General features: G+C 39.4%; 1 protein-coding gene across 4 annotated transcripts in view; it reads right to left on the bottom strand.

The window, feature by feature from the left end:
• pde1cb (phosphodiesterase 1C, calmodulin-dependent b) overlaps positions 1–22,024 on the bottom strand; it is a 155,451-nt gene that overhangs the window by 122,484 nt on the left and 10,943 nt on the right. Inside the window, exon 1 of one of the 4 annotated variants that reach the window (XM_036138356.1) lies at positions 5,259–5,686. The exons of the other annotated variants lie outside the window; for them this stretch is intronic. Coding sequence (XP_035994249.1) covers positions 5,259–5,340 — 82 coding nt within the window. The 5' untranslated portion in view covers positions 5,341–5,686. Of the gene's footprint in view, positions 1–5,258; positions 5,687–22,024 lie in introns of those variants that run through there. 4 annotated transcript variants of the gene reach the window in all.

The following is a 22,024-nucleotide window of genomic DNA, read 5'->3' on the forward strand; positions in this document are numbered from 1 at the left end:
ACTTTTGCAAGGTATTGTGTGGGAGCTACACCATATGTGGATTACAATGACCTTAAAGGCTTGGTTTTTAATATTTATATATATAAAAATATATAATTTACTAACAACAAGGTTTCACTTGGTCTTTACTGAGTATTCATTGTTTGTTTCACCACCACCAGTCCAACATACTAGATAGGCATATTTTTAAACAATCATTTTTGTTTAAAGCAGACTTTTGGGCCAGTGTATAAAGATCAAATGAAAGGACCAATAACTATTTTGGTGTGCAAGAATACATTTTTCTGCTAGAAGAACTCATGCTGGGCGAAGATCATGAAAAAGACAAAGTGAATCACATCCCAATTGTGTACTGTTCTTACATCAGCTATTGAGATAGAAAGCCTAAATGGCTTGTTGGTAATTACAACCTTTGGTTTAAACAGAACAATGCCGTGCTCAAACACACAAAAAGTACTTTTCACACAGGCACGCCTTGGGATACAAACTGAACAGCATAGGCAGAAAACTGAAAAGAAAGGTGGTTTTAACAAAACACCAACAGTATAAATCACTAATAGTGCCGGGTACTCCAACACAGCAGCTAAAAAGCTAAAAGTGCTCTCCTCCACATGAGTCTTGTAACGTCAGCTGCACTAATAAGCCGAACACATGACAAAACACCTCACTTGGAATCTGCACAGAGGCTGCCAGCTACAGTTCAGGTTCAGAGTTTAATAGGGGAGAAAACGCAACGAGTCAAGACAGGCAATGAGGCAGCAGCGGTAAGGAGGCACGCATCAGAGGAGGTGATGCTGTGCAGGCTGAAACCTAAGACCAGTCAACAATTCATTGTGACACTTGTGGTTTACCATGACAACGGCCATGCTCGTTGAAGTGGATTGTCATGATACAGAACACGTGGCACTGAGAGATGCTTTTTTACATATACGAGGACAGGATCTTGTAGGCGGACAATTTGATGTATTTTGTGCGTGACAATAAAATAATTTAGAGCAGTTTTTATGTCTGTATTCTCTGACGACATATTTGTAGATGCTTATCGTGAAGATTGTTACTGTTTGCCCGTAATTAGAGATTAGCAGTAGTGATTTCCGAGAAAATTGATCGCAGCAACGTTGTGGCAAGCAGTTTTAACTAGGAGGAATTTCTTTTTACTCCAAATCAAATGTATGGACCATGAAAAATGCTGAGCAGAACAAGACATAGAAGTGGAGAAATACAGAGAAATCTAAAGTAAAGGTGTTTGACATGTTTAAGATTAGACAATGTGTCCATGACATTTGCAATATTACATTCACTGTTGTGTAACTGATCTTATGTAATGCCAAAAGATGACAGGAGGCTATTGTTTAAAAGAAAAAGAGTGTAGGCAAGTGTTGAGCGTAAAATACAATTTTCATTTTAAAAATGAAAGACAGTGTTTGTGTTCTTATCAATTCAGTTGCAAAACAAAGGAAGAAAAAAGTATAAATCAATAAAGTAGCAATTATATACGTTTGTCTTCTTTAGGCTGTCACCTTCTTGTGACCATAGAAACAAGAGTGCAACTCTGAGATTGCAGACTTTCACCTGAATTAAAGTATCTGTTGTAAACACGGAGTCTGTCATAAACTACAGATATGTGTAAATCTGTGCAGAAGTTGTAAGTTTGTGTACTTACAATTTTTATTACCCAAAACTAATTAATTAGGAGATTGGCAACTTGAAAACTGGAGATAGGCACCAGCACACCTTGCGACCCCATGAGGGATAAGCGAATCAGAAAATGGATGGATGGATGGATTGGCAACTTTATTCTAATATATTATAGTAATTTTCTGTTTACATGCCTTTACATTTGAGGACCTGTCTTTGAGGAGAATTGAGACTGGTCTTGAGTCAGCTGATGTCTGCAGCTACACCTGTGTTAAATGGTGCCTGTCTGTTTAGACCTGGATTCTCCTTGTATTATAAGCTAACCCTGCTCTCTCCACAGTAGACAGGCCCAAGGTATACAGTTTGGATTGGTTAAGCTGTGATTTGGTTAAAGTGTAACTCCCCCCAAAATCCACTTTTTTACAGATAAACTCTATAAACTGGGGCTAAGGGGACTACTTTAAAGGAGCATTGCGCAAGTTTAAAGGTTAAATATATATATATATTGTTCTTTCCCATATTTACCCTTACAATTGCATGACGTGTAAAATGAGTTATCCTCTATTTACTGCAGTTGCCTCTATAGGCTCCATTAGTCAGTTCATGAGAGAGTGATTTGGGTGGTGTTCTCTGGGTGTGCTTGTGTGTGTGACACGCTGCACGCTCTCCTTCACCTGGGTACATTGTTGAGCCTCCGCCGCCATTGACGCATTAGTGAGGGAACATGGGCTAACTTCAATATTTATGACTTTCTCATCCCAGAAGACATTACGGCTCTAAATAAGACCTGCAACAGACGCTTGTCTTCTTCTCCTCTGCGTGTGCACAACACTGGTGTAATTTCAACCTATCACCAGAGGGGGCAAACCTCTACAAAAACTCTGGAACATGTGCCAAGCGCCTTTAATGTTACCATGCAATTTTTAACATTTCCATGTGAACTTGTTTAGTTCTGCAATGTTTGTCTTAAAGCCGTCTTAGTGCGCCCACACAGGGTTAGACGGTGGCTATCGCAGTTGATTTTTTTATATGGGTTCAAACATGACATGCCTCTGTCATCATAGCCCTGCTTTAGGGTATAAAAGCATCTCAGTCAGACACGCCCCCGTACTGAGTCAGACTCAGCAGTTGCAATCGAGAGCATTGGGAACATTGATTAAGAGTGTGTAGTGTTTGTTACTGCTTTGATCATTAGTCCATTTTAGCAATAATGCTGCTAGCATCACTTTACCACTCAGAAACTGCACCCATTCTGTCCTCCACTGCCAGTGCCAGTACCAGTGCCAGCTTTGCTGAGTTACCGCCTTGAGCCAGCGGCTTGAAATGATAAGGCTCCACAAAGCCTCTCTCAACCTTCGGAGACAAGGGGCGTGAAAAATCCTTTGCTTCAACAGACTGAACTATGGCAAAACCATAAGAGGACTCTAGTCACTCTTCATGTCAATGTGTCATTTTCCTTCGTCTTCACACACACCACAGCCCCACATAACCTCCACCGCTCATCCCCACATTTAACCCAGCTCCCTTGGCACTGCCCACTCTGGTGGAACTTTTCTAAATTTGTCTGGGGACGGGGATACCCTTTGACTTTGTGGCGAGTTATGCCATGTTCCCATGCTCTGATCTTCTCCTTCCATCACCCCCCGATTATAGGGATGACTCTTAAAATAATCTTATGAGATATTTTGTGTTAAGAGTGATCTAATCTGCTTGGAAGGACGTTGATGTGATGTCCGACCTCAGACTGGGGATGTTCAACATGTCTTGGCCCGATATTCTGGCATGTGTACTGCCCCCAGAGGACAAACGAACATGCTGCTAGTTGAATGGGATGTCCAGCCAGTCAGAAAGTGAGGTAAGGGGAAACCCAGAAAAAAGAAACACAACTTACCTCCATAACTTAGCAAATGTAGAGCACCTGATCATGCTGTCTTCACTGCCTAAACCAACACCTTTTCTTTCTGTGATGTTTTTCACTGTCAAAATTAGTACATGAACTATTGTCATTGTTTGTCCTCGTCGGCCATGTTAATTCATTCTGAACTCATGTTTGATCTGGAAAAGTTTTCCAAGATTTCACATCTGACATTTGAATGTTCATGAGTGAAATGTGTGTTATGTGTTACGATCGCTGTTTGACCGAACAGAACATACTGTATGAGCAAACCTGTTATCGCCTTGATGTTTTTATTGTTATGTGTGGTGTCTCTCAGGTTTTGATAACCAGACAATTTTTAAATCTTGCCGTGTGAACCTGGCATTACATTTTAAGTTAAAGGTAGAGTGGATGATTTTTCAGAAATGTTGGGAAGAAACACTCAGGTCCCTTTCTCAATAACTGCACACATGCGCAAGACCATCTTGCCTGTCTTCGTCTGGTCTTCCAAAGCCTTCCTTTTCTTCTTATAAACTTGTAAGACAATTTGCTTCGTGCAACTGTCACCCATTTTCAAAGTATACGGTGAGAGGATCGGAGCTACAATGAACGGCTAACACCGAAGCTAATCGCTAAGCTGACAAGATACATAAACCCTCTAAGGGCCAGCAAGCGGAAATGAACAAGGATCGAGCACGCACATTTGCGTTACATCAGCACATCACAATGATTGGCATGTGGGACAAGCAATAGATAAGGTGATGCCCCCTAGAACTTGAAGGCCAAAAGAGATTGTCCACTTTAGTGGAAGTGTGTGTCTATTTATCATCAACAATAACTTTTCATTTGCATTCATAGCAACCTTGTGATTATATTGCAACCACAATGAAGAAGTTATTAAAGTTTGAAGCAATCGTAAAGGCCTTCTAACTTCAACCAGTATTTATGGTCACGGGAGGCAAGCTTCCCATAACAGCAATTGATAGGGGTGCGGCAAAAAGTGCAGCCACAGTTTTCAACCTTATCTAACTCAGTTCTTGGAAGTCAATATTCAAAAGGGGAGCAATGGTGAGCAGTAAAGAATATAACCAGTGGCTTTAAAGTGTAATTTCTTTTGTCCACAAATGTGAGCCTGGTGCTGGAAGGCAAACACACATTCTTTATTGTGACACTAAACAAGGCTGCCTCATGACTAACTTAGAATGTTTTGTTTACCATTACGTTTTGAACGTGTTGTGAAAACAGTGGTTTTCTAAACATTATAAAAGTTGGAAAACTAAATCTTATCTGCTGAGGACACACTTACTCTGATGTTGACAGCTTAGAACATTGAAACTGTTCTATTTATAACAGGGTTTCATCACTCACTGTTAGGAGAGAGTAAAAATTTTAAAATAAAGACAATACAAGCGGCACACAAGTTCATCATCTGTGGTTGTCAAGACAATACAACCAATTCCTGGTGACGTCAGCTGCACGCAGCTTTAGTTTTAAGTCCCCTTGTTTCCATAGTTGCATTACAGAAACGAGCACTTACTTCAGCTAAATGGACTAATGTTTCAGTTTCTGCGGAGACGTAGAAACGGCATCTTGTCTTGAACAGATGTTAGATCGCTGCCACATTGCCTCATTGCACAGACGCACAAGATATCAGGCGCACATGTATTTTGCCCGCACACGCACTCTTTTGCACGCTGAGATCGCCTGTAAACAGTTTCCTCATGCTTTACATGCTTCTCCTTACCGATGGTGATGTTGAAGCCGTCAATGCTGAAGGTGGCACTGCGACCCTTCCTAAATCGATGCTTTTTAGAGTTAGCCTCCATCACTTCAGCCCCGTCCGGTCACCTCCTCTCCCCCCCCCCACACCCAAACGTTTATATCCTTGTTTCAGCGCGTCTCCTCAGTTGCGTTGTGCTGTTTCACTTCGTTAATGTAACTCCACTCATGGAGAGGGGAGAGAGGAAAATGCAGCCCTCTGACTCTGGTTGCTACTGAGCGCTGGAGGGGAAACTGTCAAACACTCTCCACTTCTCCCTACAAAAAGCAGAGCGGGAGAATATCTCCAGCCTTTCCCTTCCCAGAGCCTTTGTTGTACTAATCTTTTCTCTTCCTTTCTCTCCGTCTTCTCACACCTCAACAAGCTCATTTCAAGGAGCTTATGGCTCTCTGATTTGTATTTCCTCCTCTCTGTGTTCCTCCGTCCCTCCCTCCCCACTCTCTCTCTCTCTCCTCATATCTCTTTCCCAAGAGGTACAGTAGGTGTGTGAGGTGGGTGGGTGGTGGAGGTGGTGGTGGTGGTTAGACGGAGAGGACATTACTAGAGGTGTTTGAGTGAACGTGACTCCACCTACTGTCAAGAATTTATAGCAAGAGCACAAAAGCTCAGAGCTGAAAAGGCGAAAGGTTACAGGAGTCTGTTATACTTTTTCTCAAACAGTCGCAGATGTACAGGAAAAGCAGCTTAAACATACGCCCTTTCATACAAGGCAAAGTTGCACAAGAGTAATAATCTGTGTTTAGTGTGAACTAGTCGTTAGATCAGTACCTCTGCTTTTCATTTTGCAGGATTTATTTACTCTGGCACCGAAAGATGAAGGTCATTAGAAGCGGACATAGCGTTCATCTGAACGATACACATTTAAATTTACTGAATGGTGCAAGGACACATTATCCAAAAAGATTGTTCTTCTGTTTCATCAAATGGTTTCCTAATAATTCTACCAATGCATGTTTTCTCATCTATACAGATGTGTACAGCGAAAGCTAAAAAGCTCAGCATGGTTGCACCATCTGACATTTAGCTATGTCATTTTGCCTTGTTTCATTCTCCCCTCTGATTGGTATATGAGTGCTCTTTATGAAGGCTCCTGGCGTGACCTTTCTCCCAAATTCAATAAAACAAGCCCTTTTAATAAGATGTGCAAATTAAAATGACAAGTTGTTTCCTGAATTTCATTCTTGATTTATGTACCATTCACGGCTTCTGGATGCATCTGATTGGAGCAGCTTACTCTCACTGGACGGGTTTGTCAGTCTGACTGTAAAACGATCCGAACCACTTCACGGAGATGATTGTACCCGTTACTCAAGCGCCTTCGTTTTTGTGCATTTTGCCCTCATTGTCAGCTTATTCGTACTGAGGCAGCCTGGCTAAAAACAGCCACAATCAGTGTAACATGAGAAACGTAATGTGACATCGCAGCTTGGGGATTTAGAAGCATTATCACATCCCGGTATTTAATAAAGAACGTGTAAACAACCCTGTTTACCAGAAACAACAGATTTACGCATCCTAATGGATTTTCAAATCAGAAATAGAGAAATGTTAATCGTTTAATTATCTTCAGTTTATGATATGTGTGAATTTGTTTTTCGTCTGATGTTTAGATGTGTCACATTTATGAGCCCTCTATTACCCATCACAAGGTGATAAGGTTAGACAGCAGTTGCACAAAGAGCCTTATAGTTACACTGTACAAATCTAGACATGGCCACATAATCAGCTTTCTAGTTCATTAACTATGTTTTAGGGAATATATATTAATATTGTTCTGCTACGTATATTTGGTTTAGTGACGTGCATGAAAGAACAATTTATATTTCTCTGTTATAAAAACAGGTGTTTGCAATTGGGCCCAGATACTCACACCTGCTGAGTTTTTACAAATTTAGTGAAGTGAAGGGAAAATAAAAAATAAAAAACTAATTATCTAAAAAGATAAAAATGTGCACTGAAAACATCCTTCACTATGTTGAGACAATCGTGGCAGCATTATGCTGTGGGGATGTTGATGGGGCGATAGATGGAGCTAAATATCGGACAATCCTGGAAGAAAACCTGCTAGTGACTGGGGCGGACATTCACCTTTTAGCAGTAAAACATCAGTCAGAAACACAAAGGAGTGGTTTAGATAAAAGTATATTCTTATGTTGGAATGCCACAATCAAAGTCCAGACCAAAATGTATTTGGTAATCTGTGGCAGACACTTTGAAAGATGTTCTCCTTCCAATCTGACCTCAGCTTGAACATTTTTTCAAAGAACGGTCAATGATTTCCCTCTGTATATTTACAAAGCTGTTAGAGACACACCCCAACAGACTTGCTGTCATAATTGAAGTGAGAGGGCGTTCTAATAAGTCTTGACCCTGGGGTACTGAACAAAAATCCATAGCCCAATTTTTACATATTATTTGAATTTAAAGTCAGTTTCAGTTCACTTTATCCACATACTTCAAATCACAACACATGCCGTCTCCTCAACCAGAAAGGAGCCCATCTTACTGCAGATGAAGCCTCAATCTGTTTATATATCTCCTGCTCCCTCCTACCTTAACTGGAGAACAAGATATTGAGATATTTGTACTCTGCCGCTTGAGCCAGACTGTGATCCAACCAGTATGAAGCAATCTGTCCTTTCCAGGTTGAGGACATGGCTCAATCCTTTGGAGGATCCTGAACTTGTGATTCTGAAATAGGTGTTCTCTGGAAGTCTGTTTGGTTAAAGATCCACCAATTGATGATTCTACCTTGTAGCTAACATCCAAAAATGCAAGCCGTGGAAGGCCCTGAACTCCATGTTGTGCCAAGTTTTGAAGCCTGCAGCTGTCTGCTGTTCAGATCCTGCCTCTGTTGCAGATCAAATGTTCCTCCCCTGGTTCAACAACAACAGCACATTGACCTGGACCTACACTCTGCTGAGCCCCCTCCACCCACATCTGCCTGGTAACATCCGTTCTTCCAAAACTCAACACACATAAATCCCCCAGCCCAGACAGGCTTAGAGGCAGTGTGCAGAAGAAATGCTGCAGTCAGCTAAACAGATCTCTCATGAGACTGTTTCTGCAGCTTCCGGACTCTGGTACTGTCCCCATAACCTGGCAAGTTAGATTGATAATGTGTAGCACTCTGCATTCTGCACATTATCAATCTGGGACTGCTCCCATCAAATCCTTTTGGGAAAAGGACGGACATTCGGCAGAACTTTCTGAGCTGATTGGGCGAAGCAACACCTAGTGTCCGCCTACCAAAGGGTGGTTTTAGCCAATCACGGTATTAAATGAAAATGTTGTAAGAACCAGGCGCCGTGAGAAACCTCCAGTGTTTATGTTGGTTTGGCTGTGGACTCAGCAGCTCTTGCCTTTGTCATAACCGTTACGTCCAGCCCTAAATCATAATTCTCCAACATGATTGGCCTGGCGCTGACTTCAGTTTAATGTAAATGCATGGCGAGAATTGTGTGTGACCTGTTAAAAAGGAAAAATTATTTTTCCACTCCAGTTTGTCTATAAGATGAGGCGTGGGTTAGAAAACGTGAGGCACATGCTTTTAGACACCATCACCAAACACCTAGAGTCTGCAAAGCCGCACACAAGGATTCTGTTCATGGGCTTCTCTTTTAACAATGTAAATTTAGGCATTTTACTGCAGCACCTTTTAAAACTACATGTTCCCCCATTACTGATTTTTATGTACTCAAAGTTTTTTTTAGAAACCAGACCACATCAGGTCCTGAGTAATTGTTTTAAATCTAGTAAGCTGGTTTTAGACACTAGGCTCCCCCAAAGCTATGATTTAGCTCATGTATTGTTTTCTAAGTACACCAACAGCCTTTCCTGGAAGCGGGACAGTATGTCACTTTTTTAAATATGCAGAGAAAATGGCCCTGGGAGCTAATTTGAACAGCTTTGATGCTCTGCCCTGGTATCAACAGGTGGAGTTTGGTAGATACCTTGGGACAGAAATTGACATCCAGCTGTGTTTTAAAGAGCACACAGACTCCATTTTTTTTTTTAAAGGACCACAACATATCCACCTGCTGAGAAACCTGTGATCTTTTAATATTGAGAAATATGCTGGTTAATAAATGCCATCACTTCCAACATTTATCCTGGTACAACTTTCTTCCTGTGAAACACGAAACCAAACTGTCCCGGATCAAAAGCCAGGCCAGCAGAATAGTCGCCTCCCTTTCTAAACTGCACTACCGCTCTGATCAGGAAGACCGCCCTGATCACAGAAGAGCCTTCCCATTGCCTCCATCACTCATTCAGGCAGAAGGTTTAATTTCCCCTCTGGCCTGGAAAGCTATTTACAAAACGTGCGTAGCTCATTCTGTTTTCCATATCCACCTTGAACAGTTTCAAATAAGAATTGTATTTTTACACACTCCTAGAAGTAGTTTTGAACAGAATCCCTTTCAATTGGTTTATTGTGCTTTCAATGTGCTTTTTACGAGTGTTTTGAATGTTGTTGTAAGTGCCCCGTCATTTCTGTCACTATCTGTGATAAACAAAAAAGTTTTTCTTTTCTCTGATGTTTGGTTTTAAATTTTTATTTTATTTTTTTTATATAGATTGCTGTGCATGTTTGAACAGTTTAAGGTTTCCAAACGTAATATATATAGTGTTTAAAAAATAAATGTTCTTCTCTAATATTCTCTGTATAGCAATAATATCTGTAGTGCATTGTTTATGGTACTACTTGTGTCTGGTCAAAAACAGAACAAATTACCACATTACGGATGAGCAATCTGCATTCAAACAGTGATAAGTGGTCTTATCTAGAAAAATCTGAGTGAGAAAGCAACCTTTAAACCTTGACATATGGTATGTATACATAATGACAGTGATAAAAGCAATAAATGTATAACTTGTAAGCAATGTGGCAATGTTTTGTCTGACGAAAGCTTTACAAAACTGATAACTATCAAAAAAACCAGGGCAAAAAAAAAAAGCTGAAATGCAACTCTCCATGAAATTTTAGTTGACATGATAAGCACTGGTTAGATATTACCTATGCGTCTCATTTCCTTTGTGAGCTACAAAGACAGCGCTTGACATTCTTTGTGTCACTCTCTGGCGTCTCTCCAGCTTTTTAGCTCATTTTGGGGTTAGCATTTTGTGAGTACCTAATTTTGAACTCACTCGAGTCTAAAGGTTTCACATCAAGCAGGCTGCTGTTCAAGGTTAATAGGGACATGTCTGGAAATATTGTGACTGTATTATTCCTCCCTTTTGTTTGCAGACTTTGCTTAAATGGGCTTGTTTGGTTTTAATCTAAAGAAAAAGCTTATGAAACCTCAGCCAGCTCAGCTTTATTAAGTAATTACAAAATAAATGAAAACTCTCATTAGCAATATTAACATCATTAGCAGTTATGTGTAAATTTGAGTGTTTCTGTATAAAAGTGATGGATTTTATACAAAAGGGTTCCATCCAAAGGTGGGTATTTACATGTGTTGAAGCATTTTCAAACCTCCCTGCTAAATAATGCATTTGGGGGTTAGAGTGGTGCTTATATAACACACTTAACTGGAGAACTGCAGTACTTCTGCTCTTATTTCTATAGTGTTTCAGGGAGCTGTGTGGTCTTCTATAACTTTATATTTTGCTTTGGAAAAAGTTATAAAAACTTGCTCTTTAAACCATGCTGATGAAAGCTTTTGTGGATACAAAAGCTGAGGAATTGGGGAGGCATTCAGTACTTTGTTTCATTGGTGCTAATAGTAGATCATTTCAACAACGGCCCAGGTTAGGCCATTGTTGAATTTTCTTTGGAAAATTGCGGATGAAATCAAGAGAGATTAAAAATGTTTGAATTTATCTGATTGCCGTTTTTCCACCAAGGCTTCAAGGAATCATGTTTTTAAAAGGTAGCCATTCATAGATCTTAGAAATGATGTGTGAATAATTGTGACTATTTTGTTTGAAATAAATTAGACTGGTCAAGAAATTAGATTCTCTAATACATTTTTGTTTTACATTTTTGTGTCAATACCATACCATAAACTATTATACTTTAATTTAAAGTTAACTTACTGTCAAAATGTGACACTGGCCCATGTTTAGTTTTAATGTAGACTCATTAGTTGGGACGTAAGTAACTTATATGTATTGATATGCTTGCAGTTACGTTCTCCATGAAATCACCAAATTAGTAATAATATTTATGATTGTTAAGATAACTATTGACCTATGGATTTGATTTTGATTTGATTTGATTGCTTTATTCAACAGACTCATGGTCCACAAAGAAAGAATAACAATCTGGGTTTGCTATATACACAAAAGGATATACGTTTGTGTAACATTTTTTATTTTACTACATGAATATCTTATACTCCATCTTGCTATAGGTTTCACAAACCCAAACTTTGTTTTGAGAAACCCAAAACAGACACATTTGGTCTGTCTGTGTATTGTGGTTTTTGCATTGATGCTGTGATCCTGTGCAAAAGAAAATGTGTGTGTGTGTTTTTACAGAAGGAATAAAGATTTCAAAAATGTTTTGGAAGCTGGATGAAAATCATATTATTCATATCAAAACCCACTCCTGAGAATATCTATTAGGTCTTTTAAATTCTAAATAAATTCAAAGATTGAATTTTGTAAAAAAAAAAAAAAAAAAAAAAAAAAATTGTTTTCTTTATACTTAATTACATATTTACAGTTTTGAGAACAATGGGGGCCCCTCGCTAGCCTGGTCTAAGCAGCAGCTTAGATCTCTTATGACTTAGGCCTGTTCTGGTTTTAGCCTGTGCAGAGGATTTTTTTAATGTAACTAACCAGGTTTTACTGCATAATAGAGACGTCAATGTCTATGGGAGTCTGTTCTGGTATGAAGGAGAGCTGTACAGCTGAAACACCAGTCATTAAACCCATCCATCCATCCATCCATTTTCTGATCTGCTTTATCCCTCATGGGGTCGCGGGGTGCTGGTGCCTATCTCCAGCGTTCACTGGGCAAGAGGCGGGGTACACCCTGGACAGGTCGCCAGTCTGTCGCAGGGCAACACAGAGACAAACAGGACAAACAAAAAAAGAAAACAAGCATGCAAGATTTATACATGCACTTTGAAAAACTGGTTGGCATAAATACATTGCTACAAGGAGAAACATGTGAGTTTGCTCAAGAGTGCAACTGTAAGTGCCAACACCGATTTACACTCATCGGCTACTTTTTTAAGTCAACCAGCTCAATCGCCTATTAACACAAACAGTAACTCAGCCAATCACATTGTGAGCAATTGAATTTGTTTAGGAGTCTAAGCAACTTGAAATGTGGGGTATAACGTCTTGGCACACTATTTTCCCCTTAGTATCAGCTGTGTAATGTATAAAAGCCACAGCCTAGTTGAGTGTTGTTGCTAACCCCGTGCATCTATTTTTGACCAAAGTGTACTCATCTTCTGATGACTACCGAGGGACTTAGCCAATCACATCAGAAACTACATTCCTTTATGTATCTAGGCAATTTGTTCACGCTCAGACCAAGCATCACAATGGGAAAGAAAGGGAATTCGGTTAACTTTGAACGATGAATGGATTTTGAAGCCAGACTGGCTGGTTTGGTTATTTCAGAAACTGCTGATCTACTGGGATTTTCAGGCTCAATCAGCTCTTGGTGTAAAATTGAGAATTTGCCCAGTGACTGGCAGTCTTGTGGATTAAAAGGCCTGGTTAATGTAATAGATCAGAAGAGAATGGGCAAACTAGTTTGAGGTGACAGGAAGATGTACCTCAAACCACCACTCATTACAAACAAGGTATGTAGAGTACCATCTCTGAACTGTCATGTATTGTGCAGTTGAAGCAGGATCAAAACACAAACAAGAGCTTGGGAACAGCATAGTAATTTGAAGTCTTTAAAAATAAAAAAACAACAGGCAAGGCACACAGAAAACAGGACATGGAACCGGGCAGGAAACAACAAAAGGAACCAGCAGTGAACTATGGGAAAAAAAATGGAGCCTCAATTCAGGGGACATGCGATCAATGAAATGGGAACCAGGTGAGTCTAAACAGGGAGTTGAGAGGAACACATACACAATACTGACACCAGAGAGATGCTACACAACTTTCGAAGTGGCAGACAGTGGCAGATTTTGATTTTGACTCCCTCCTTCTGTCACCCCACGTACATGTAAACACAAAATCCCCCATGAAACATATTCCACAAAAAAGAGACACGTTTACATTTCCACTAAGAACAAAATTAATATTGTCATTTTTGAAGAACTGCTATAAAAGTAATTATCAATTTGAGTTCTGACCAGTTTAAATGTTTAAAGGAGCAATAACTAATAATGACACCTAGTGTTTAAAATCGGAACAACGCATACACGAAAGCCTGCTATGGACAACAGCCGTTTCCTCAATGGTCCGTTGCTGCTGTGAACCCCCACTGGATTTTTTTTCTTACCCAGGACAGGTGTATTATGTTGTATTCTGTTCTATTTATGGTCTTCTTCTCTTACTGGCTTCCATGTTCGCAGGCTGCTGCTCTTTTGCATATAATACCAAATGATGTGTTCTGTTTTGGGAACCCTGTTAAGGATTGGATCCAGAACCAGGAAGTAAACGCGGGCTACCTACTGCACCAAAGTAGCTCCACCCCGCACCTCTAATTTTGAAAGGAGAAAAACTTGACTAAGACATTGTTGATGGAGAAGATCAATTGTTTATAGGAAATGTTACTTCCATTCAGCGTGACAAATGAGAAGGATTTTGGTTAATTTTATAGTAAATTTCTTACTTATTGCTCTTTTAAGCTTTTGAATTGCAGTGCAGTATAAAACAACATATCAGTTTAGTTGATAATCAGTTCATATTACGTAACTGCATCCAGATTAGGCTCAGAAAATTCAAGGACATTTTACTGACTGCGACTATGGTTGGGTCTGTTCCCCTCACCCCCTTGCAGACACGGTCCATTACCCCTCACACACTGAAACCTACCCTTTCAGATGTCCCCAAGTGCTGAAGACTGGTGCAGAAGAAAATATCTTGTAGATGTTTTCAGACTTTGACGTATTATAAATTTCTATTCTTAAATGACCCTGATCAAAAAATGCTTATCAAAAGTTGATAAAAATAGTCAACCTGCTAAAAAGAAATTGAAAACCAGATTTGCAGAATGATTAGAGTTAGCCAACATTTCTGTAATTTAAGTTTCTCCAATAGAATAACTAAATTGTAATTGATCTACTAAAAAACACATCATTAAGGATAAAAAAGTATAGTTGATGTAATGGTAAAATAAAACAGCTTCTGACAGCCCTTTTGATTTTACAGCATATCAGTATTATCATCATCATCATCATCATCAACTTTATTTCAGACACAAATTGGTCCATATTAAAAAAAATGCAATATTCAGTTAGGGCCACCTACATCATCCTGACCAAACTAAACTATAACTGTAAAAAAAAAAAAAAAAAAAACAGATTTCTAGTTGTTCTAATAAAGTCAATAATGATCCAACAGCCCCTCTAAAGGAAGAGCTACTTGAAATTTCACCTTGTGCGAAAGCCAGCCATCTGTAACATAAGAGAGGTAACAGCTGCAGCAGACAGCTCCTGGTATATACCAGCATTCCCCTGGGAGTAAACCAGCTTTCACATTTTAATCAGGATAAGCTAAGAAGCAGCAACATGTGTATCCTGTACTGCAAAGGAAATAATTTAATGAGTAAGAAGATTTAAATAAAATAAAGATATGATCTGAATTCTGATTTAGTCCATGAGGATGAAAAATATTAATGAAGAACTAATTTGCTTTGCAGGGCTAAGATTATTTCCTGCCCAGCTGTATGGAGATCAGGAAGTACAATATATTTTTTCAAATCAAATCAGGCAGGTATTTTATCTGTCTGGATTTGACAGGGAACGTGCCAATAGTGTAAATCATATAAAAACAGCAATAATCTGGTTATATGACTTTACAAAAAAAAAATTCAAGGTATGGTTTAAGAAAGAGTTTGTGTGTTGCATAGTAACAGTTTGAGCATATAATTGCATCATTCATACAAATAATGGTTAACTGGGTTTAAATAGGCAGCATGTTGGCACAGTCGTTGAAATTGGTACTTTGCAGGAAGAAAATACTTTGTTTAATTTCTAGCCTTGTCTTCCTACATGAAGGTTGTATGTTCTCCCTGTGTATACAAAGGTGAGGTTCTTGCCGGCTTCTTTTTCGTCTTCCTCCCACATAGTCCACTTGGTCCAAAAATAAGTTTGTTAGGTCAAATGGTATCTATAAATGAATTGTCCTGTCTGTGTCTGTCTTGCCCTGTGTATACTGGTGACCTATCCATCATGTCCATAGCTGAATGAGCTGACACAATTACATTATCTCCTACTACTGAAAATAACTGGATACAACCTCACATGGTAGAGAACGCTTACTTTCATACTCATGTGAAGAGTGTCTGCAAAAAAAGGGGACATATCATGCTTTTCAGTTCTGCCTTTTCACATTGAAATCATTCAGTTGTGATCTATATAAAGTGGAACCAGGTTGCTTTGGTCTGAATTCCTCATTAATTCACCCCCTCACATGTCCCCTTTTTACCCCAGTTCTGAGGTGTGCCTGAGAGCAACTGGTTTTTGTGCTGTCTCTTTAAATCTAATGGATGCACTTCACACTTTCTCCCTCCAGGTTGCAGAGCATTCCACACCACAGTGTTCGGGCATTTTTGTAGTATGCTGGGGGACAGTAGAGCAATCAATGACTTAACCACTTATTGTTTCGCCATCCTTCAGCTTGGAATACAAAATTGCTCAGAGAAATAAAAATGACGGAACTCCATGATCTTGTTTAGTATTGTGATGTAATTATTAAAAAAAAAAAAAAAAACATAATAGAAAACAGAGAAAACTGAACGGTTTGTAAGATTTGACCCAAAAAGAAAATAAAGATATCTAAGCTTAGCATGGACAGACTTAATTCACAATTTCTGCATGCCTACAGACTCCAAGTAGCCAACAAAATGTATTTAAGGGCTAAAGAAATGGATTTTGCATGACACGTCCCCTTTAAAATAAACTATATCTTTTTTATGATCCATTTAAACCACCCACCCCAAGATTTGGTTTAATAGCTTAGATTATATTATATCTAAATTGTTATGAACGCATCTAAACCTCCACACATAAGTTTAAAAGCTTTACAAAAGGCTATAGGTTTAGAAGGATTGGAACTTCCAAACCTAACCCTGATTTGGAAAAATCCAGGACCCAGTATGAGGACCTGCTGCCCCACAGATCACCCTCTGAGACATTGACTACATGCGCTGTTTCGCCGCTGCAGAGCACCTTTCCATCTGCCTTTGGTCAGTAAATCAATCATTGTTCAATAGAAATAGAAATATAGCCTAATTGCACTGTTTACAATCTGTCTAATTATGTAACATATAAAACAATTATTTTGCACCTATATAAGATGACAAGGAGGAACCTGAACGCGACATGATGGCATTCGCAGTTTCAATTTGCTCTATTCGCAAAAAAATTGTGCCATTTGCATCACTCAAAACTAGGGCTGGGCAACGATTAAAATATTTAATCGTGATTAATCGCATAATTTGCCTGATTAATCATGATTAATTGCATTGTATTTACAAACTCCAAAAATGAATTCAAAAGAAGAGCACTTTTATTTTAATGTTCTGCTGCCATATGAACAAAAGTGTTGTAACATTTGTAGCACTTATCAGTAACACATATTTAGTGTAAAGCTCAACTTAAACATGTAAAACAAAAAATAGCTAATGAATTAACGCAAAATTAATGCGTTAACTTGCCCAGCCCTACTCAAAACATATTGTTCACATCGCAGACCCTTAATTCACTCATGATCGAACCTTTAGATTGCGATAACACGTAAATCACTCCCTCCATTCGCCTTATTTGGGTTCGGTGTGAATGCACCTTTAAACTTCAAATTCCAAGATTACTCTCAAAACTTTCAGCCATAGATTTAAGAATTTCTCTCCCTATTAGTAAATGGGACATTAATCTATCTATTGGTACAGGTTCGAACTTCTTGAAAAAAAAAAAAAAATTAGAAAGACCCAAAATGCCAACCTTCAGCTAGTTCAATACAAAATCCTTGATAGAATGCATTACGCAATACAAAGGATGTTCCAAATGGGTCTCTCACTTGCTAAAACATGTCCAACATGCATGGAATATTGACTATTGACTGTCTGCATGCTCTCTGGCACTGTCCTCCTGTGTGTGGCTTTTTGGTAAAAGAATGTGAAGACCTATCAACATGTTTAGAGTACACAGTCCCAGTCTGCATCTTATTTTTCCGTCTTGGTGTTATCGCCAACGTGAATTTGGAAAAGAATAGATACCAAACACTTCTTACAGCTCTAAGCATTGCAAAAAAACTGGAAGAACTGGAAGAGTAAAAAGTGTTTAAATATAATGTAATTTCAAACTGTGTTTCTTGTAAGAAAAACCAACAGAATAAATTAGAATTGGTTTGGTCAATCAATGTATCATGTGTTAATTAGCGTGCTAATTGTGAAACCAACAATAATAAAAAAAAGAGAAACACAGGTTTCGTAAAATAATCAGTTTGATTTTCAATTTTTCATTTTCCTACTAAATAAACCATAGAGAAAATGAATAAAAAGCATTTAAATTATTTCTTTCAATTTATGGGGTCTATCAGGTAACCCTGAAGTAATTTTGTGAGGCACAAAAGCAGCACGTAAATACCAAAACAGAAGACACAGCAGCAAGACAACATGTTTCGGTACAGAGCATTCAATGGCAAGCTTAGAAAGTTTTGCAGACTTAGTCACAGGATGTTTTAAAAAGCAGTAAAACACACACCAAAATATCAGCCATGTTGCTGGAACTGAGTGTGTCAAATTGTTCAGAAATGTCAGGGAATAGGTTCTGTATGAAGCACCAGCTGTGATGGCCTTTTACTGGCAGCAGTGCAAACTGTGTGAAAAAAACATCATCTAACCACTTCGCTGTAACCCGTGTGCCCAACCCAAATTCATAAAACTTCTTCCCGGTCACCTTTCAGCCCGAAACACAAGTGGAAAATTTACTTTATATGCTTGTTATCCATTTGTTTTTGTTCAACAGGGAAGTGAGAAATAAAAAAAGGAGCTGCTTTCTATTTTTCCATATAATTTTTTTTATTTAATTTTCTCGTTTTTCATTGTTGGTTTCAATTCAAAAAATGAATGATGAAATGATACATGGATTCCCAACAGTTAAATAATCACTCAGCCGTGTAGGGGGTTTAGGCTCTGAAAAAAAAAAAAAAAAAAAACACGGGGTAGTGGTGGCCTAGTGGAGGAGGGAGGTCGTGGCCGAGTGGTTAGAGCAGCGCACTTGCACTCTGAGAAGGATGCAAGTACCCGGTTTGATCCCCGGTGCCGGCACTCTGGGTCCCTGAGCAAGACCCTTAACCCCATGTGCGGCTCCCTGGGCGCCGCACAAGCCAGCCAACTGCTCCCCTAGGGGATGGGTTAAAAGCAGAGAACACATTTCGTTGCTTTGTACTCGTGACAGTGCAATGACAATAGAGTTGAATTCTATTGTATTCTAGTGGTTAGAGCAGTGTGCTTGCACTCTGAGAAGGTTGCAAGTTCGATCCCTGCAGACTGCCACTGTGGGTCCCTGAGCAAGACCCTTATCCCGAGATTGCTCCCCAGGCACTGTGATAGCTGCCCATTTCTCCCTAAGGGATGGGTTAAATGCAGAAAACCAATTTCACCGGAATGTACTATTGCAATGACAAATAAAGATTTCTTGTTCGTCTTTGCCAGAGGTGTGGGGGTGCTGGTACCGAGGTGGTGTTGTCCCTAGGTTGACTGGGCAACTCTTTGAGGACAAAGACTGGTTCACCCCAAAGATCTTGTCCCCTGACACAAACAGAGGAATGCTGCGTATATTGTTAAGTGCCAAGAGGGCTTTGACCAGTTATACATGGAGGAAACAAAGCAGCCTCTGGTAAAGAAGATGGCCCAGCACAGAAGAGCAACATCAGGTCAAGATTCTGTGGTTTACACTCCTATGCAGGCACACTTTCAGGGATGAAGATGTTCTCATCCTGCATAGGGAAGAACGCTAATTTGAAAGGGGAGTAAAGGAAAAAAAATTTGTGAAGAGAAACTGCCCGTCGTTAAACGGGCGGTGGGGCACGCTGGTGGCGTAGCGGGTAGCACGACCCATGTAGTCGACCCGGGTTCGACTCCGACCCGCGGTTCTTTGCTGCATGTCTCTCTCCTTCTTCAACCCCCCTTCCTGTCAGCTTACTGTGTTAAAAAGTGAGCCACTAGAGCCATGAAAAATCTCAAAAAAAAAAAAAAACAGCAACGCTGTTATAGCGAGTATGACTTAGCCCTCTGGGAATATTTAGTGGCCATCAGAGCACTAACGATTGGTTGTTATGCTGCGTTCAGAACACGATTTGAGCATCAGGGGCATCTTGTTTTCATGCTAAGTCTATGGTGGATGTGTGTCTCAAGGTATCATGGTCCTATGGTGCATTTCACGCGTCTGGCATGTTTTAGTGCGTAATGCCCATCGGGCATGGCACGTTTTGAGATTTTAACCATCTGATGCGCCTCCAGAGTGACAGACGCAAGAGTTGGGAAACCTGAACTTTATGAGGTTGTCTCACCACGTCAACCAATCAGAGAAGCTCAGCTTTGTGATGTAGTGGTGCATGTTAACAAGGGACCAAAAAACTAGTCAGGACCCGGGGAATCACGGCACAAAGGCGTGCGACAACGACGTTCTCTTGCTTTGTTCAGCAAATGAAACCAAGCCACACTCTCATTATTATCTGCATCTGCCACTGTACACAACACATACCAGCAAAGGAAAAAGAACAGGGTAGCTCCTGCCAATGTGTGTCTGTTCACACTTTCTCAGATGTTTTTGACGTTCTAGACACTCATCGGACCTCAGAGTTCACTAGAGTCCAGTTTTAGGCGCTGAACGCCATTTTGACACTCAAATCACGTTCGGTCTGAAAGCAACATTGGGCTGATGGTCCTCTTTTGCATGAGAGCAACCAATTTTTATTGTCCATGTTTTATCCATTGGTTTATCCACTATGTGAAGAAACTACGTATAAGGCTGAGTTTAACGTTTAACTCATCAGACTCTCTTGGAGAACAGACAAAACATTTCAACAAAAAAGAACCCTTCCAGAGGACCTACTCAACATACTGGATTTTTGAGATGCATCAGGACACATTTTATTGTAATTATTTTAATAATTACATGTATCTTTGAACTATGCATAAATCTTTGTCACTGACAAGCAAGTCACCAAAGGTTCTATTCTATTTAGCTTTTTCACTGGGTTCTCTGTATCAACAAAACTGGCTAAACTCAGGATCTAGGAAGCCTTCTTAGTGCTTGAATGATTGATTGATTTTTTTTTTTTTTTTTTTGAGGGGCTAAACAAAGAAAACGCCAATTCTAACAAAACTGGTCAGGTAAAAAAAAAAAAAAACTTAAGCTGAAAGGATACAAAATAGTGGCAAATGTACAAACGTTGAAACACCTTTAAAAAGCCAGCAGATATGTAATAACATAAACAAATAAGGGTTAGCTAAAGACTTTATTGCATTACTGAATGTCTACTGAATCCTTGTTGAGATCATTTTTGCTTCGAGGATCATTGCAACATGATTATCGCTAGGCAACAGGAAGGACCTGTCTCAAAAACTGGATACATTGCATGGCAGATGATAATAGTTTAATATAGCAAATAGCTCTCGTTAGACCAGTTTTATTACCAGATTTTTATACACGGCCCATTTTATTGTGTTTTTAATTATCTGCCTCTGTGCCTATGAAAAATGCAATATGTCATTCATTTTTGACTGCAGCTTCGCAACACATGTATTGGTTTTAAACCACTTTTCTTATTTTTGTGTGTGTGCGTGACTAAAATTTGTTTTGCAAACATTTGTTTTAAAAACTGTAATACAGTAGGTTGCAAGTACAAAAACGCAGCTGTCGTTTTTTTTCTTTTTTTTTACTGATGTTCATAGAGGAAGAACTGTTGCTCAACCTTTGATCTGGCCATCAAACACTAAGACAGGCAATCATCAATAGACATTAATTATCTGTGAGGATAAAGGGGAGGTAAGGATAAACTGGCTGGATTAGAAACATCCTCTCGTAGAAAAGTGATTTAAACATTATCAAAATGTTTAATGAGTCAGTGCTCATAACAACAATAAATGTGTCAAAATATCTCAAATAAATTCACTTTGCAACAGGGTTAACTATTCTAAACATTTACAAGTTGTTCTTTTAAAGATGTCATTTTATTGTATATTTCATCTGTACTGGGGATTTCTAACTATCTGTTCGACCAGCTCATCACAATTAATGACAATGCGCAACTAGACAGAAAAACAAGCTCATTAGAGGTCTCCCCTTCACTGGCGAATGACACACTTTGTCAGTCCCAACACCACTGTCACCACAGTGACACACACATGTAATTAAGACACATAAGGTGCCAGGGAGCTTGCCTTTTCCCCTGCTAAATGCTCATTAGAGAAACCTTTAAGGATAATGTTAGCCTGTGTTGCAAACCGGAGGGAAATGAGCTGACAAAACAGAGTTTCACGAATCGCCATCTGGGTCCCGCTGCAAAAAGACTATGGAAAATGTGAGGAAAAGATGTTTTGAGTCAAAGAGTTTCGCTAATGATTTATGCACCAG

The sequence above is a fragment of the Fundulus heteroclitus genome, chromosome 6, assembly GCF_011125445.2.
Source record: "Fundulus heteroclitus isolate FHET01 chromosome 6, MU-UCD_Fhet_4.1, whole genome shotgun sequence".
Taxonomy (NCBI): Eukaryota; Metazoa; Chordata; class Actinopteri; order Cyprinodontiformes; family Fundulidae; genus Fundulus; species Fundulus heteroclitus.